General features: G+C 39.6%; 2 protein-coding genes, 7 non-coding genes and 2 pseudogenes across 9 annotated transcripts; 9 read left to right on the plus strand and 2 right to left on the minus strand.

Annotated features, from left to right (window-relative positions):
- Positions 1–211: 211 nt before the first annotated feature.
- LOC143892002 (putative arabinosyltransferase ARAD1) lies at positions 212–2,939 on the minus strand (annotated as a pseudogene).
- Positions 2,940–5,281: 2,342 nt separating this feature from the next.
- Positions 5,282–11,312, plus strand: LOC143847321 (large ribosomal subunit protein uL22y-like). Its single transcript, XM_077356120.1, has 6 exons — positions 5,282–5,400; positions 6,211–6,251; positions 10,037–10,267; positions 10,348–10,450; positions 10,899–10,966; positions 11,060–11,312. The coding sequence occupies exons 1-6, from the start codon at positions 5,361–5,363 to the stop codon at positions 11,126–11,128; spliced, it is 552 nt and encodes a 183-aa protein (XP_077212235.1). The 5' UTR covers positions 5,282–5,360; the 3' UTR covers positions 11,129–11,312.
- LOC143847652 (small nucleolar RNA snoR74) lies at positions 7,948–8,077 on the plus strand. The gene has a single exon (XR_013235175.1). It is a non-coding gene; the product is annotated as a small nucleolar RNA snoR74 (small nucleolar RNA).
- Positions 8,231–8,360, plus strand: LOC143847648 (small nucleolar RNA snoR74). Its single transcript, XR_013235173.1, has one exon. It is a non-coding gene; the product is annotated as a small nucleolar RNA snoR74 (small nucleolar RNA).
- LOC143847649 (small nucleolar RNA snoR74) lies at positions 8,514–8,643 on the plus strand. The gene has a single exon (XR_013235174.1). It is a non-coding gene; the product is annotated as a small nucleolar RNA snoR74 (small nucleolar RNA).
- On the plus strand, positions 8,756–8,884 carry LOC143847653 (small nucleolar RNA snoR74). Its single transcript, XR_013235176.1, has one exon. It is a non-coding gene; the product is annotated as a small nucleolar RNA snoR74 (small nucleolar RNA).
- Positions 8,946–9,026, plus strand: LOC143847657 (small nucleolar RNA snoR74; annotated as a pseudogene).
- LOC143847655 (small nucleolar RNA snoR74) lies at positions 9,180–9,314 on the plus strand. Its single transcript, XR_013235178.1, has one exon. It is a non-coding gene; the product is annotated as a small nucleolar RNA snoR74 (small nucleolar RNA).
- On the plus strand, positions 9,381–9,509 carry LOC143847654 (small nucleolar RNA snoR74). The gene has a single exon (XR_013235177.1). It is a non-coding gene; the product is annotated as a small nucleolar RNA snoR74 (small nucleolar RNA).
- On the plus strand, positions 9,572–9,702 carry LOC143847656 (small nucleolar RNA snoR74). Its single transcript, XR_013235180.1, has one exon. It is a non-coding gene; the product is annotated as a small nucleolar RNA snoR74 (small nucleolar RNA).
- A 2,855-nt stretch (positions 11,313–14,167) lies between the features above and the next one.
- OTP51 (endonuclease) lies at positions 14,168–17,768 on the minus strand. Its single transcript, XM_077356121.1, has 2 exons — positions 17,229–17,768; positions 14,168–16,404 (listed from the first exon to the last, which is right to left on the minus strand). The coding sequence occupies exons 1-2, from the start codon at positions 17,736–17,738 to the stop codon at positions 14,482–14,484; spliced, it is 2,433 nt and encodes an 810-aa protein (XP_077212236.1). The 5' UTR covers positions 17,739–17,768; the 3' UTR covers positions 14,168–14,481.
- Between the last annotated feature and the right edge of the window lie 485 nt (positions 17,769–18,253).

Consider the following 18,253-nt stretch of genomic DNA (forward strand, 5'->3'; position numbering starts at 1 on the left):
TAACAGAGAACATGGCCTTGGATAGGAGAGAATGGAAGAAAATGATCCATGTAGACAAATCCAACTAGTTTCATGATTAGACTTAGTCAATTTGAGCCGGGTAGATCCTTGCACCTTCTTCATGAAAAATTTCTAAAGGATTCATTAGCTGACCCCAACTAGTTTGGGACAAAGGCTTAGTTGAGTTGAGTTGAGTTGAGTTGAGCAAGGGTTATGAATGATGAATGTACGGCCAAGAACATCTCCGGCTCCACCAATCTGGAATTTTCAGGCTCCTGCTCCTATGTATGGCGAGTTTGGCAGCAAGTAGCTTGTGCCGCACCTGTTTCCAGATCATGTAGACAGCAAAGTCCTTCTTGGGGGGATATTGGAACTCGTTATGGTGAGAGACGTCCTTTAGCCTTCCACATCACAGTCCATCTCTTCTTTGGGATTTGCCTAAGCTACCCAACTATGTAGTTGTGTTCCAGTGCCTCTTGGACAGAGAAATCACAATAGTCAATCTCTTCCTCAAAAGGGAGCTCTATTCGGTCACTCATAATGATGGGCACACAGTGGCTGACAATGACATCAAAGAGTCGACAAGAGAAAGGGGTGTCTCCTGCAGGGTTCGAACAAAATGTCATGAGAATGAGAGAATAAGATGATATATTATACACAGCAGTCAGCAGATAAATAAAAACTGCATGAGAATGATCGAGAACAAAGAGGAGATGAAGATGATTCAGAGTATATAAACTACACAACAAGAACTGCATATCACATGCCAGTCAATCTGGACTACCTAATCAAGGAAATATACCTTGGATGAGATGAAGCCTGAAAAATTAGACCAATAGGATGTTCCTTAACTAATGATCAATGGTAGTTTTGTGTACAATTTTTCATAAATTTAGCTGCCTGTGACTATGAGAAAGCAGATCATTGGTCCGATGGTCAAGGAAACCAGATTGGTGGCTATGGCCCCACACTTATATTTTAGATTGGCCAATCAGATGGTAGAGATGGTTTTACACCAAATTTCAGTGTCTAGTTCATATGCAGGATTTCTCAACAACAAATATGGCAAGGACATAATGTGAACATGGTTACAAAAAAGTCACACTACTATCCATTTCATATGTACATGGCAGTCAATAGTCACAAATAGATATGGAGAATCAGCAGGAGCAAACATACCATAAAGAATAAAATGCATATGCAACTGTGAATTACTGCTTTTATGCCATCTTCGAAGTAGACATCTTCATGGCTGTTGAAGAATAAAAGATTAAATGACACCATCTCGAACGGCTTAAGCTTTTGGAGTTATTGGTAGTTTTTACATCGTATCAGAGAAAAGGTCATGAGTTCAAAACTCATTGATATTAAAAATCCACATGTAACGGCCAACCCAAAAGAGGGGCCACATATGCCACATGTAGGCCAACCCTAAAAGGGGGGCCACACGTGAGGGGGAGCGTAAAAGTATAAAAGATTAAATGACGCCATCTCCAATGGCTTAAGCTTTTGGAGTAATTGGTTGTTTCACAATGGCCAACTAAAATATTGGCCAGTTTTGCACGAACGACCCCTTCCTGCATCATGGCAGACCCCACCAATTACTTCTGGCTCTGAAAAAGAAGAAGCTCAGATGAATACCGTGCTAACTTTAACATACCCTACTAAACATACATCTTTCCTGACAGTCCTTTCATGGAAACAGAGAAGTGTGGATGGAGATTCAAACGGATCTAGGGGATCATCCTCGATGTATGAATCCAAGACATGTACATATGGTGCTACCACTTCTTTACTCAGAAAGGACATGTTTTTTTGGCTAGCGCCCAAAATCTGCAACAACAAGAATATATGCATTCACCTGACCCTGAAGGAATCTGAACACATCTGTGTGATGCAGGGGAATTACATGGTCACGAACTCTGAACATGTGCCCATACTTCGAATTCAGCAGAAACTCCAGTATGTCAACCTGACATCGAGCAGTACATAACATACATAAATAACAGGCATTTAAATGTAATAATCAGTGAAATGAATCCATGAAATGGCATTTGGAGACAAATTATCTTTGGTGTCTTCAAAATGCATTAAGGAAATAACATACCATGCAATCAAATAATTGAAGGGTCACCCAACAGATGAATCACAAAGACATTATAGAAAAGCTTTGATTCTGACTTCATTTGTAGTTGAGATGCTGAAAGAAAATTAACACAGGGACAGTAGAATCCACTTTGAGAAACCTACATTCACCAAATTAGACAACAGAAAACATATAGTACAAATGATAACATGCACCTTCCTTTTTCTGGTTTCAGTAACCAAATTTTCAATTGCTTGAATAATTCCAAACCTACAGATCAATTGCCATGGCCTTGATAAAAAAAGGTCACAGATTAAGGGAAGCAATTCAGTTCAGGTTGGGTCGGGTTGAGGCTAACCCGAACCCAACGCGACCCGAGTTCAACCAGACACAACCCGAGCTTTAAAGCTTAATAAAAAAACGATAAAAATCTTGGGTTTTACTCAGGTTACCCAAGCCCTCAACCTGAACCCGACCCACACTAATCCCAGGTTGGGAAAACTCAGCCCTAACCCGAACCCGATGCGAAGGATAACCAACCCGCCTCGACTTTTTTTCAGATTTAACCCGCCCGAGTTGCACCCCTAAACAGATTTCATATTCCCCATCACTCTGACATCTGAAAACAACCTTTAGAAAAGCACACTCTACTGTAGCCCACTTGAAACATTTCTGGCGCATTACCTTACATCCCACAAAATATGATCTTCCAAATGAATGCATAGCAGAACCCTACATGGAACTTTTCTAGAGACTCAGTGGAATCATGTCAGAATTTATCTGTTTATACTTACCTCATTTCCAAAACCTGGTATGACAGACCAATCAAAATTGTCATATCATACCCAACCATAGGAGCTCTAAATATCAATAAATTTCTAACTCCATATCCTCCTAAACTCAAAACCAGTAAACGATCCAAATTTAAAATAGGCTACCTAGCCCAATTAAATGATTTTCACTAGATGGGTCCCACTTGGGTAGAGTTTCAGAGGAAGTGGTCAAGTGGGTTTTCTATAATTAACATTTAGTAGTCTATTTCAAATTAATGAAGAATTCCAAACTCAAAATTATGTTTCTGTGGGTTAAGAGGCTGATCTTCGAATATCAATCAGGCTGCAAACCGATTTGGGTTCCTAACACTGAACTACTTTTTCAATAAAACATTAAATTAGACCTTTCCTACAGGCAGAATTTCTTCCAGCAAAGAGACAACATTGTCAATTACAGAAATACGTAAAGTAAAAAAGAAAAAAACAATCCACTTGGAGAGAGGGAGAGAGAGAGGAGAAGAAGTGAGATCTGAAATCGACGGTTAAGATGAAGTGGTAAAGAGAGATTATAGAACGACCCCCACTCTTTTGTCATTACTCTGTTTATAACTTTCCAGTTTTAAAAATAGTGGGTCCCACCTAAGGTTGATCTAAACCGTCCACTATGGCATTAATTTTTAGTTTTTGTGATTCGGCGAAGGCCAAGCGGAAGCCTACCCTCCTCCTCTGTCAATGGACCCAGACAGTCCATTGGACCTTCCAAATCCCAACTCAACTTAAACAGACACATTACAAGGATCCTTGCCTCCTTGGACACATTTTAGAACCCTGTTATAGTATGAACTAAAATTATTGCCAATCGGATCCAGACAACTAACAAAAGCCCCTGGGACAGATCTTTAAATAATAAAAGACAGGTTGGGTTAGTGCATATATAAAAAATGGTTGTGCTGATATCGTTTCCCTCTAATTTTTTTATAACTTAAAAGTATTATTTCAGAAGTATTTAAGTAAAATATTCATGCATTTTTTCCAAACGAATCCTTACGTTTTCATTCATCTCTCAAATATTGACTCAAACTCTTCTCATCCTTCTCACCATTGACCCTAAGTCCCTAACTCATTCCGTCACTGCTGCTTCGGCTCACCCTGCCCCCTCTGTCACCCTTTTCTTAGAATTTTAATTGTGTAAAATGTAAGTAGGACCTACTAGGATACTTTGATGGACGATCGTGACCGAGATATAAGAAGTAGATTCCGAATAACACTCCGAGCATGAATAGATGGTGACTAAGTCCTATGTGGATCCGATCTGAAATGGATCCATTTTTTTGATAAAGTGACTTGTTATATTCATACCATGAAATGTACATGGGGACCGGTAGTCCCAGTAGTGATTACATAGTAATATAGTATGATGATTCAGGAGCATATTGCTGAATTCAAAAACATAAAAGAAAATAAAAACTTCACATATGCTTCTACCATCCACTTCGCAGGATACTTTCAAACACCAGAATTCCTTCACAAAGACTTGTAATCGTCAACCATGCATCTCCGATCTCTGAAACTACCTTTCCAGACATCATCGTGCGACCTCCACAACTCACATACTAACAGAGAAACCAAGGATTTTTTTGTCTTGAATCAAGAGTAGACATCTCACAAAGAGGGGGGGAAGTGGATCCTATGACATCCCTAAACGCAAATTGCCATGAATGTCTATCATTTCCATGTGATTATCCTAACCCTCTGATCTACAGAGCGAATGCTCATTATGGAAAAATCATAACCACTACATTTTGAAAATCAAAATAAAATTATGAGGACAAGAGTCGGGTTTGGGTTGCCCAATGCCTGACCTCTGACCAAGGCCTAAATAAAATTGGGTTGGCATTTTTCTATCCTAACCCAATCCAACTCGAAGAAATGCTAACCCAGCCAAATATGAAGTAGGATTGAACTTTTTTGGGTTTGGGTTGAGCCCAGCCTAAGTTGCACCCCTACTAAAAATCGAGGGGAAAAAAGAAACCAAGGCCGTGTTTGGATTGAAAGAAAAACATTTTTTATGGATTTTTTTTAGAATTTTTTTTTTCATGATTTAGAGAAGGTGATATTATCATTAATTGAATGCCCTCTAAGTAAAAATTGGACAAGGTTGGTTCAAGTTAGCTTCTTTTTTCTGTGTAAAAAAAGTAGGAAATTTAAGAAAAAAATTCTTTCCAAACTTCCCTGAAAATTCTTATAATCCAAATAGTGCCAAAGGGGCCATTTGGATACAAGATTGTAAAATCTAGGATTCTCTACAATCCTGGATTATAAAATCCATGTATCAAAACGGCCCCCAGGAAAAAGAAGAAGATTGGGTAGTTTAGTCTTTTCACACTCAATACTCGTTAGGGTTTACAACATGCTAAAAACCTAGGGTTTGGCCTATAAAGCTCGACCTTTCCATCATTGCAGTTTCTCCTCGCCTTCAAGGTAAGACAGGCATTTCAGCCATGGTGAAGTATTCTAGGGAGCCTGAAAACCCCACTAAGTGTAAGTTTCTTCATCTTTCTCTCTCAATCGATCCCTTTTTCCTTGCGTTTTATCACCTCTAGTTCTCTCCATATCAAATATGGGGTAATCTAGGGTTTCTTCATCTCTTACATTTAGCCCCCTTTATGTTGCACATGGATAATTAGGGTTTTTTCATCTCTTTTGCCATTACAGTTGCTCTTCTATTCTCTGGATATGAAATCTAGGGTTTGTTCATCTCTTTTACAGTTCTACTTGGTCTCCTTTGCTCTTGACTTGAAATCTAGGGTTTTTTTTTTTAATATCTTTTACTGTTATAGCTTGTCTTCATTGCTCTACACATGAGATCTAGGGTTTCTTCATCTTTTTTACTTTTATACTTGGTCTCCTCTGCTCCTGGATTGAAATCGAGGGTTTTTTTTTTCCATGTCTTTTACTGTTGTAGCTGGTCTCGACTGCCCTGCACATGAGATCTAATGTTTTTTCTTCTCTTTTACAAATATAGTTGGTCTCTGCTCTGTACAGGAAATCTAGGGTTTCTTCATTTATTATAACCTTTTCATTTGGTTTCCTTTTTATCTGCACAATAAAGTCTAGGGTTCCTTCATCTCTTTTCACTTTACAGTTAGTCTCCTATTCTCTGGACTTGAAAATCTGATTCTTTGATGTAAATTTAGCTTCTGATTTTGTGGATCTGCAAAGTCTCTTATATTTTTGTTGTTGAATATTTCCGTTTAATTTGAGTTGGAAGACTGTACTCTTCAAGTTGAAGATTATGTTTCCATGGATATTTGTTTTCTGATCTTGCGTTCTTTTGTGCTTATTTCTCAGCCTGCAAGGCTAGGGGCTCAGATCTGAGGGTTCACTTTAAGGTACGTTGGGATCTCTCTGTTGAACATTTTGTAGGAATTTTCCTGTTGCAGCCAGTTGGTATCTTGTAGATCTAATTGGTTATGTTCCAACTTTTCATGTGAACTTGCATTTAGTAGTTAGTATCAATTTGTACCACTCAAATTTCTCAGTTTGAATGCCAAGATTAGTGTTGTTGAAGTTTGAACTTCCGATTAGGGATTACTATTGAATTAGGGTGATAATTTTTTCGCCCCCCCCCCCCCCCCCCAATGTTGGATTATGCGCCCCCCTTTTAACACGATTTGACGTCAAAAAACGTTTCTGCCCACAATTCATGTTAGGGGGTGGGGGGAGGAATAATCCTACAGGGGTTGTTGGGGGGGGGGGGGGGGTTGAAAAAATCATCTCCCTTGAATTATTTCATTATAAATTCTTGTCTGGAAATACAAAGAAATGCTTTTAGTGATTGTGATTTTGCTCTTTCAAATGTTAAAGTAAGTATGACACTTAGCGAGGCAAACTTATAGGAGAAATGTTCATGTCCAACTTGTTTTCGCCATATTATGGTGTAAGCTCATGAATTGGATTTGTGAACTGTCTGAAAATCATTCTGGTTTGTAGAATTGTAAGGTAGAAAATCCTATCCATCAGATTTGTAGCTGAAAATCAATGACCAGAACAAAAGTCTTATTTGTTTTGACTGGCCATTTAAGACTAATGATCAGATGGTGGCTCAGGGTATGGGATCTCTGCTTCCAACTCGTTTTTGGATGGTTTTTGCTCCATGGATTTTGAGGAAAGGGCAGCTCAATTTACGGGCACTAAATCAAGCCTCTCTGCTTTAAAACCAGAAACCATCCTGCTCATTTGCAACAAGCACTGAATCGCCTAGAACTGGAAAATAGAGAACACCCCTTTTCCCTCTCCAACCCTGAAAACCAAACAGCCAACGCAATTTTTCCAACTCGTTTTTGGATGGTTTTTGCTCCATGGATTTTGAGGGAAGGGCAGCTCAATTTACGGGCACTAAATCAAGCCTCTCTGCTTTAAAACCAGAAACCATCCTGCTCATTTGCAACAAGCACTGAATCGCCTAGAACTGGAAAATAGAGAACACCCCTTTTCCCTCTCCAACCCTGAAAACCAAACAGCCAACGCAATTTGAAAATGATAGTCCAATTTTTTCCCTTTTACACTGTTTCCCTTTCGGCCACATCATTCCTTACACTTTTCATTTTAGTCCTTGCATACAAATGGACCCTATGTGATGGTTTTGTAGTTTATATTTGTGCTGTTGTGCATGTCACTTGGTATTTGATGTTAAATATTTATTCTTTTGGTGGGGTGGGGGGTGGTTTTTGCGTATGTGGCGTTTTTTAGTTTATATTTGTGCTTATTCCAGTGACAAGGTTCAGTAAATGGTGGTTGTATGTACATATATTGCTTTCGTTTGTATGTTACTCTTTGGATACTATTTAGTGGATCTTTCTCTTTAGTGCTCCTACTGCACTTTGGAGTATAAGAGTGGGGCCTGTTGATCTATGAGCAAATCTTCCCTAAGCGTCTGGGAAATTGCTGTCATGTTGCTTTTGGGTGAACTACCATAGACTGCTAAGTGCTATTGTTTTAACGAATGTAGGACTATTTACTCTCCTCAGCAACTACGGTGCTTATGTCCTTGGGTAATTTAAGCAGTTGTATTGCTACACCTGAAGAAAAAAAGCAGGGTCCTATTGTCTATGCGAATGGGTCTCTCGTAAACTTCAGGGAAATTGATCCATTGTTATTGGGTGAACCTATGTAAACATTGTTAATGACAGAAGGTTCAGTAAATGATGGCACATTACGAACTTGAAGGCATAATTAGATTGACATCATGGGGGACTATTTACACTCCTCAGCAACTACGGTGCTTAGGTCTGTGACCCCTGAATGCCGAATAAGTCCTTGGGGTGATCTCCTTGGGTAACATAAGCAGTTGTATTGCTACACCTGAAGAGAAAAAGCAGGGTCCTATTGTCTATGCGAATAGGTCTCTCGTAAACTTCAGGGAAATTGATCCATTGTTATTGGGTGAACCTCTGTAAACATTGTTAATGACAGAAGGTTCAGTAAATGATGGCACATTACGAACTTGAAGGCATAATTAGATTGACATCATGGGGGACTATTTACACTCCTCATCAACTACGGTGCTTAGGTCTGTGACCCCTGGATGCCGAATAAGTCCTTGGGGTGATCTTCTTGGGTAACATAAGCAGTTGTATTGCTACACCTGAAGAGAAAAAGCAGGGTCCTATTGTCTATGCGAATAGGTCTCTCGTAAACTTCAGGGAAATTGATCCATTGTTATTGGGTGAACCTCTGTAAACATTGTTAATGACAGAAGGTTCAGTAAATGATGGCACATTACGAACTTGAAGGCATAATTAGATTGACATCATGGAGGACTATTTACTCTCCTCAGCAACTACGGTGCTTATGTCCTTGGGTAACATAAGCAGTTGTATTGCTACACCTGAAGAAAAAAACAGGGTCCTATTGTCTATGCAAATGGGTCTCTCGTAAACTTCAGGGAAATTGATCCATTGTTATTGGGTGAACCTTTGTAAGCTTGCTAATGACAAAAGGTTCAGTAAATGGTGGTACATTATAAACTCATAGATATTATGCCGTGTCCTATTGATAACATAAGCAGTTGCATTACCAAACCTGAAAAAGCAGGGTCCTGTTGTCTCTACAAATAAGTCTCTCGTAAACTTTAGGGAAATTGAGTCCATTCCTCTGGGAGATTGCTGTCATTTAATTGCGTGAATCTCTATAGGTTTTTTGCTGGAACTACTGTTTCAACCTTTGTGCATCATCCTAAAACCATTGGTTCTTTAAGCAGCTATGTTGCTTCAAGAGTCCCATTGACAACATAAGCAGTTGCATTACTAAACCTGAAAAAAAAAGCAGGGTCTTGTTGTCTCCACGGATGGGTTTCTCGTAAAATTTAGGGAAATCGAGTCCATTCCATTGTTATTGGGTGAACCTTTGTAAGCTTGCTAATGATAAAAGGTTCAGTAAATGGTGGTACATTATAAACTCGGTAGATATTATGCCTTGTCCTACTGATAACATAAGCAGTTGCATTACTAAACGTGAAAAAAAAAGCAGGGTCCTGTTGTCTCCACGAATGGGTCTCTCATAAACTTTAGGGAAATTGAGTCCATTGTTATTGGGTGAACCTTTGTAAGCTTGCTAATGACAAAAGGTTCGTAAATGGTGGTACATTATAAACTCGTAGATATTATGCTGTGTCCTATTGATAACATAAGCAGTTGCATTACCAAACCTGAAAAAAGCAGTGTCCTGTTTTCTCTACGAATGGGTCTCTCGTAACCTTTAGGGAAATTGAGTCCATTGTTATTGGGTGAACCTTTGTAAGCTTTGCTAATTACAATAAACTTCGTAGATATTATGCCAGTGCTCCATTTCCAAGTGCCATTTGCATATTAGTGTTGGATGTAATTCACTTGTATTATTCTCTGTATTGCTTTCACTTCGTATAAAAGTAGGACCTGTTAATCAATGAGCAGGCTATATATCTACCAAGTTTAACGAAATAAGCAAGTCTATACAAGGATAAAATAAACCCGGCTTGCTATTTCCAAAACATAAAATTTTCTCTTGCTATCTTTTGGAGTTCATACCATTATTGCATATTAGGTTTTGAGTTGAGTCTTTTCACATCGACTTGACTTGATGATATTGCCTTAACTCTTGCTATCACCCACCTTATGTCTTGTGTTTCTGTTCTCAGAATACTAGGGAGACAGCATTTGCCATCCGTAAGCTGCCTTTAGGCAAGGCTAAAAGGTATCTCGAAGACGTTATTGCTCACAAACAAGCCATCCCCTTCCGCCGATTTTGTAGGGGTGTTGGCCGTACTGCCCAAGCAAAGAACCGCCATTCAAATGGACAAGGGCGGTGGCCTATGAAATCCGCAAAGTTCATCCTTGACTTGCTTAAGAATGCCGAGAGCAATGCTGACGTATGTTTAACTGCTGCATATTATTTAGTTGTTAACAGCCCCAACTTTGTTTTCTAAAAACCTATCTTCTTATTTTGCAGGTAAAGGGTTTGGATGTTGATACACTATATATATCTCACGTCCAGGTAAATCAAGCTCAGAAGCAAAGGCGCCGAACATACCGTGCCCACGGAAGAATCAACCGTGAGTCTGCCTTATATCAGTAAATTTAAATTTCTTCATGGAGAATTTATATGGTGGCTGACCGTGCATGCACCTGCAGCCCAAAAAAATATGATCTAAACCGTTCATTTGTTGTGCCCTGGTGTAGATAGGGTGTGCCCATAAATTTTTCTCCATAGGATGATCCTAACCCTCTGATCTGTGGAGATTATATTTATACTGTGCCATCCATTTTAAACCTCCACAGATCGAAGGTTTAGGAACATCCTATGGAGAACATTTTCAGGGCACACCCTATCTACATCAGGACCCAATAAATGAATGGTTTAGATCACCCCAAAAATGTGGGCCCCACTGGTTTTTGAGGTTGCAATTGCATGCATAGCCTTGCACCATATAATTTCTCATTTTCATTAGCTCAGCTTGTGAACAAGATCTGCTAAAAGCGATTTCTTATTTGCCATGCCAGCTTATATGTCTTCTCCCTGTCACATTGAGTTGATTCTGTCGGAAAAGGAAGCACCTGTGAAGAAAGAGGTAATCCTCTGATTTGTCTGTTGTTTTATTTTGAGACTGAGCTATGAGTCAGTCTGCAATGAAAGTAACCAATTTGAGTTTGATGATTTGCAGCCTGAGACGCAGTTGGCTCAGAGGAAACCCAAGAAAACTCAAGCTCTGCGCAGCGGCACTTCGTCTTAAGCAGTCTCTTAGGTTGAGTTTTGCACTGTTGGTTTTGTTTCTGATTTTTATTATCTCCCCTTTCATGGAACAGTAATTTGCTTTTAGGCTACATGTGCTTGTCATCAGCTAGAGTTTTTCACTACTTTGGAACAACCAACATTTTGAGTTTATATATGATATTTTAAGACTAGAATTTGGAATATATTTCTAGCGATAACAAATGGGTTCTGTCTCTCCTATGCTAGAGGGTGCATTTAAGCTAAAAACTTTCTTCAGCTTGAATTTCATCTAGGGGTGCAACTCGGGTCGGGTTCAACCTGAAAAAAAGTCAGGTTGGGTTTGGGTTCGTGTCGGGTTTTCCTAACCCTGGTTGAGTTCGGGTTGAGTTGGCCTCAACCCGACCTAACCCAACCTGAGTTGCACCCCTAATTTCATCACAGTACTGATTGGGTTTTGGGAGTGTCTTTGAACACCCAATCCATTTCATTTCTTGTTATTGGTTGTACATTTCTGATATCGTCAGATACTGTGTATTCTCACTGCTTCAAGGGAAAATTTGCTTGGAAACTAAGGGGACATTTGGACAGGCAGATTTTCGAATCCAGGTTTTTAGTTTGAAAACAGTGTAAAAGAGGGTTCATGATCAAGCTGATGTATGCTGTCCTGACAGTGTTTCTTGGATATAAAGTGAGAAATTCAGTTTTTAAAAATCTCTCAAAAGTCCTTAGATTTCTAGAACTTAGAAATATGAGAGGATCTGCGACTCTCTTGCTGATGGAAAGAAGGGTGAGAAATAAAACACGACTGCTGGTCCGCATCTTCTCTTGTCTCTTAGTTATAATTTTGAAGAAATGCCGGATTCTAAAATCCGCGTATCCAAACGGCCCCCTTGAGTTAGGGCCTGTATTGATACAGAGAAGATTTTGATTTTGATTTCTCACATTTGCACTGTAATTTGGATCCAGATCCGGATCAAATTCTTGCATTTCCAATTCAGCATCTGACAGTAAAAAATATCAAATTGCCAAATATGCTAATAAGAAATTGGAAATAGTACCCCCTTCCCTCTCTGTCTCTCCCTCAGCATGAGCTGCCGGATCTATTCATTTTGTATTCAAAACTGAAATCTAAATCCAAAAATATAATATATGAGGCATCCAAACGGGCCCTGAGGGTGTGTTCGGCGAGTCTTCTCATTCTGTACCAAAAAACCAGGAGGGAGGAAACGGGATAATGAGAATCTCATTTTTCTGCATTTGTTGGCCTTTCATGCTGCGGTAATGGGAAAATCATCTCATATTCTTGATTTTTTGAGAAACTAGGCTGGTCTGGGCACTGCATCATTTCGATATTTTTCATTTTCCTCACCGAGATCCACTTAAACCCTTTCTATGAATGGTTGGGGAATGCAAATTATGAGGGGGAACATTTTCCTCAGCAAATCCCATCTATTATTTGTGTGTAAGATTAGAGAACGACTAGGCAGATGAGTGTTCTCAATCAAATCAAGACAGTTGATCTTGTACAATGTCATGAGGAGGGGACCCATACATTTTATGCCCAAAGGTAAAGAAGTACAAAAATTAAACCGCGGAGGTATTCTCAAGGCATGCATCAAGGACTTGGGATCATTGGTTCAAGCTATTCTCTGAAGGCATTTGGTTGGACTCACGGTAGCGAGGTTGGACGGTTGGTTTGGGGCTCAGGGAGTGTCTATTTAGGACAATGATCAAGTGGTGTAAAGACCAAATTTTGTGGTATTCAAGTTGCAGAGCATGGAGCATGGCCATCTCAACTATTGTTGGGAGCCAGGCAAGAGATTGGAAGAATACTCTGGAGCCATTTCAACTTGCATACTACCAAAATTAGCCCTGGCACCTCTCTTGGATTCAGAATATTTTTGCCTTATTGATGGCTGAGGAGGAATAGGAACTGTGCTGGAAAAATTCGTAGCTTATCCAAAAAGCCCATCATTGATGTACCTCTTCATCTATTTACTTCATATCAGCACAGTCCCACCGGAGGTCTCAGCCCTTTCGTCGGGCGAGAGGAGTTCATCATCGGCTTCATCTCTCCCTTCACCATCAATCCCTTGCAGAGTAGATACGTATTACCCTAGCATCCAGAAACTGAAGAAGGCTCCTCCCATCAATTTACTCCACTGTAGATGGTCTTTGAAAACCCAATAACAACAGCTACAACATTCACCACAATTCTCGTTAATGGCGGTATAAACTGAGTTGATCATCCACTTCACTTGGTAGAGTTATGTGTAGATAGTATCCTTGTCTGCGGCCGTGGACTTTGACATCAATGTGAAGGAGGTCTCTATGCCTAAGAAGGCCCTGGATAACAGGGGTGAGGTGAGCGCTTGTGCAGCCGATGACCCAGAGTTGCTCATTGAGCCACCACCCCATGATTAAGAATGGGATTGCCAACATATTTCGGAAAATGTCAAACAGACCCTCCCCTTCCAACGTATACAACACTCCCTCCCCTTCCAAGGTTTCCTACAATTACTGAAAAATTAAAAACGTGGAGATGGAAAAACTTTAAGCAAGGAAACTGAACTGCAGTTGTTGTAGAATAAATGAATATTAGTAATAACAATAGAATCAGTGTTTCAAAATTCGACATCGATCAAGGTGAAAGGGAGTTGACTTGGGTGACGGTCAACTTTTCATTAACTGGGCGACCCAAAAGAGTTCGTTTTATTGACTTTGTAAGGCAAAACTTGGTAGTGAGTTGGCCCAGGTGAGTCAATGGTTGATTTGGAGAGTTTTTAGAGTGAGTACAATGTAGCGATAGTAAGAAAAGTTGGATTTTCTCATGGGAGAATTGAAAACGAATGAAGCAAAACCCACTCCTGGTTGCTGATCAAACCATCCAAGTAAACCTAAAGCCCCAATCACGCCAGTGATTGACCCATCCATATTTTTATAAAACCACAGCCTTCTTCACTTACCCAGCCAAGACAAACTCAAATAAACAGCAATTTCCAGATTAAGGCCAGGATTATGAGCATTAATCATACTAGAAATTGCATCAAAGAAATCATTTGCAACCAAAACTAACAAGATGCTTTTATTTTTATCTCCCTTTCTGATATGTCAGTCTAACATGATATACATACACACACTTCATATATCCCTTGAATAGAAGAATTACATGTACTAGGATAAATCAATTTGTCTCATTGCTTGAAACCCATGACCATGAAAAGCCTGGCCTTGAAAGCATATTTAAATTAGGGGAGATATATGCTTGCAGATTCAACACCTTCATTTCAACTTTAGCTTTTGAGAAATCAAAAGGAGGAGTTGAAAATCAAATCCATGTTACAAAGTGTAGCCTTGTGATGGCATCTATGCTCAGTCATGGATGCCCAATACAATGTCACTCTGAAAACTATCATCAAGATTGTCATATCCAATGTAATCAGAAGGCCCCTCATCAGAACCGATCGCAGTGTCAAATCTAATGTGTTGGTCTTCTGCCTCATCATTTATTAAGGTTTGACAATCTGGGTTTAGAAGATCTTTTAGTTCCTCCAAAATGAAAGGTTCTGTCAGTTTCCAAAACCACACAGCATTGCTTCCCTGGAAACCTATCCAAAATACTCTCCCCTTCCTCCTAACCCTGCAATCTAAAGATTTTGTCTTCAATATCTTGACAATCCTCTCAATATCTTCACGCCTCGAACAGTTTAACTTGAGCACAATATCCCCAGAGGCGGTTCTGAGGCCACCATACATATACCAGTAGGCTAAAACACGTGCAGATAGCCACCGATGGATAAGCTTCGGAATCATATGTCGACCCTTCGGCCAGAATTGGTCGGCAAAGAAATCAAAAGAGAAGTGTGTGATAGTTGAAAATCGATATGGTATCTCATCATTTCCATCACCCAACCTACTAGCAGAATTTAACCATTCATAGTACTTTTCGTGTATATGTGTTTTCAAAATAAAATGAACATCAGAGTTCTCTCTGAACTCAAAATTGATTGCATGATTTCTCTCTTCATCTGAATCTATTCGGAGACCACCTAACAGCAAACCAATCAAGATCTCACGTTGTTCTTTGTCAAGTTTCGGGGTTATCACCTTCTTGTCTACCTTCGTGTTCAAGCTCAAAACATACTCAACTTTTTCCATTAATGGAGTTTCAATGTCATATTTCTTTTGGCACATCATATCATAAATCTTTTCCGCCTTCGCATACTCTCCAGAAGCAAGATATCCTCCTAAAACTATGTTGCATGATCGGCCATTAACACCGACTGCTCCATTTGTGTACATTTCATTAAAGATCTCCTCAGCCTTCTTGAGGTTACCGATTCTTAATATAGAGTCCAAATAAATAGTGTAAATAGTTCGATTTGGACGACATTTCGAGATGCATTGAGAGAACACTAATTCGAGTTTATCATGCAAGCCCAAAGAGAGATACATGTCCATCATATCAACAAAGGCCGGCATAAGAGGCTTCAAACCACTTTCTATAAACTCGTTCATTATAGTTTCGGCAATTTCCGCCTCCTTTGCTTCTGACATTACCTTGATGATTTTATGGTAAGCAACAACACTAATCGATACTGCCTGTTCTTGCATCCCCTTGAATACCCCTAATGATTTCATATGTTCTCCTGCCTTTGCATACACTTCCATCCTATAAGCAAACACTTGAGATGGAAGCTTAGAACCAGTCTCAAGGAGTTTAGCCCAAATTCTTTCTGATTCCTCCACATCCCCTTCCTTGGCGCAAGCTCTAATGATGGAAACAAGCACATCTTTTCCCTCCTCTATTCCCACTCGCCGCATCTCTTCTCTCAAACCATCAATTCTTTCTTTATCTATGATATCTTGATAGCTATGAAGCCAAATTAGGCCAGCAAAAACATCTCTGTGTATCTCAAGTTCACAAGTCACCAGATTATGGAAAATGAACTCTGCTTGCTTGAGATAGTATTTTGATGAACCGCCTGGCTTACTTACAATAGCTCTGAAGAGAGAATTATGTAAGCTAAGGCGAGGTCTGTAACCTCCTAACTGTATCATACGATTGTAAATGACACAGGCTTCCTCCAGGCAACCTTGAACAGGTGCACTGAGATAAGCAACAATGAGAATATGGAATGTAGACTCGCTAGGCACTTGACCCTGGTTTATTATTTGGTCAAATATCTCTCGGCATTTTGAGAATTTTCGGTCTTTGCCCAGATATTCAGCTAGTTTAGTAGCAAGAGCAAAATCAAATCGAAACCAATGCTGTTGGACCATCCATTTATACACCTGAAATTAAATAAAGAAAATTCTTTTGAGCAAAAGCAAACTCAAGCAAAAATACCCAGGAGGTAAAAAAATTCAATAACTGAGAAAAACACTGATTTTTTCTTATAATGAAAAGCAATGAACTCCATAATTAAAAAAAAAGAAGAAGATAACAATAACAACACATTAAAACATCACCCAAATCATTAATGTTTCACAAGATAAAGAAAATTTGGGGGTATTTTCTTACAATGCATGAATGTGAATAAATACTTTTTTTTATGACATAGGGTATACTCTGCCTTTTAGCTCTGCTGATATGGTTAAAGTTTTGATAATGAAAGCTATTCTGTGATGATATAAAGCTATTACGGGGCAAAGATCAAATCTCCACAAATTCAGGTTTTTTGGCACTAATATTGAAGATGAGATTATCCAAGGTTTGGCAGGAATTATGGGTTGTACAGTTGACTCTTTTCCCTCTTCATATCTTAGACTTCCTCTAGGAGTTGGTAGGGCGAAAAAATTCAGAGAGTGGAGAAAAGATTGGGTACTTGGAAGAGGAATTTGGTCTCAAAAGGGGGAAGGATCATGCTTATTAAAGCGGTCCTTGCCGACTTGCCGATCATCTTGTGGTTTGCTTCTATTTCTACTTTTTTGTTTAAGTTGTGCAAGATTTGTCGGGTATCTTAACAATAAGTCTTTTCATTTTACAAGGTAAAAAAACGACAAGCATCTTGCTTAAATAGAACAGATTTCCCAAGCTCAGTCAGTCAGTGAGGCATAAACACAAACAGATAGAGTGCATAATCCATAAAAAAAAAAAACAGCTAACTAAAACAAACCCTGAAACTGGTTTCGTTCTCGCGAATTCGCATACAGTGGACAGCAAGATAAGTAGAATCCTCCTGAGTAATCCACTTTCTCTGTCCATTGAGAATTCTGACAAGAGTAGAGGAATTATGTGAAGGAAGCTCCTTACAGAGCCAAGCCAGTCTAGACCTCCTCCACTGTTCAGGAAGGTCTTCGAGTTGAATCACCTGGCAGAGAGGTGAAGAAGGAAGAGACCTCAAATCACTGGATGAAGAGTCTTCTTCTATGGAGGAAATTGGAAATGGGTCATCGTCAATTGGTTGGGGTTCGTCGGATTTCTCGTCTTGGGGTTCTACTAAGTGTTGGACGGCGGAGAGAGGGGGAGATTTTTGGTGGTGGTGGTGTTGGGGGGTGAAAAGGGAGAAAGAGGGGGTGGGTTTTTTGAAGAGGAGGAAATTGCGAGTAGTGGTTTTGCGAGTGGTGGGGTGGGGAGTGAGTGAGAGAGGAGCGAAGATAGTGGTGCTGCTCTGCAAAAGAAACATCTCTCTCTCTCTCTCTCTCTCTCTCTCTCTCTCTTGGGAGGTTTTATATGATGCATGAGCGTGCATTCCAGTATTTTTTAGAAACTTCTAGGGGCCACTTATCCAAACCGTTGAATTGGATGTACCCCATAAATAATCTCCATAGGATGATCGTAACCCTCCGATCTGAAAGGTACTGCACATTATAAAAACCTCTACACATTCGAGGATAATGATCATTCCATTTAGATGATTTATGGGCTACTGCCTATTTATATTATGGCCCATCAAATGAACGACTTGGATAATCCTAAGAAGTGGGCCTCACTATTTGAAGCATTCCATAAATTTTATGGCTAAGGCTTATTTATTTTGTGGCCCATCAAATGAACAGTTTCGATCATCCTATTAAGTGGGCCTCCCGTTAGTTTATGAAAAATACTGGACATAAGATGCAGAGAGTATAAAATCTCGCCCAATATACAAAACACCCAGAATTTCAATTCTCAAATGGATCCGAATTAACTCGGCCCAGG

Source organism: Tasmannia lanceolata, unplaced genomic scaffold, assembly GCF_043159265.1.
Source record: "Tasmannia lanceolata isolate RefF3 unplaced genomic scaffold, GAP_Taslan_0.1 ptg000015l, whole genome shotgun sequence".
NCBI lineage: Eukaryota > Viridiplantae > Streptophyta > Magnoliopsida > Canellales > Winteraceae > Tasmannia > Tasmannia lanceolata.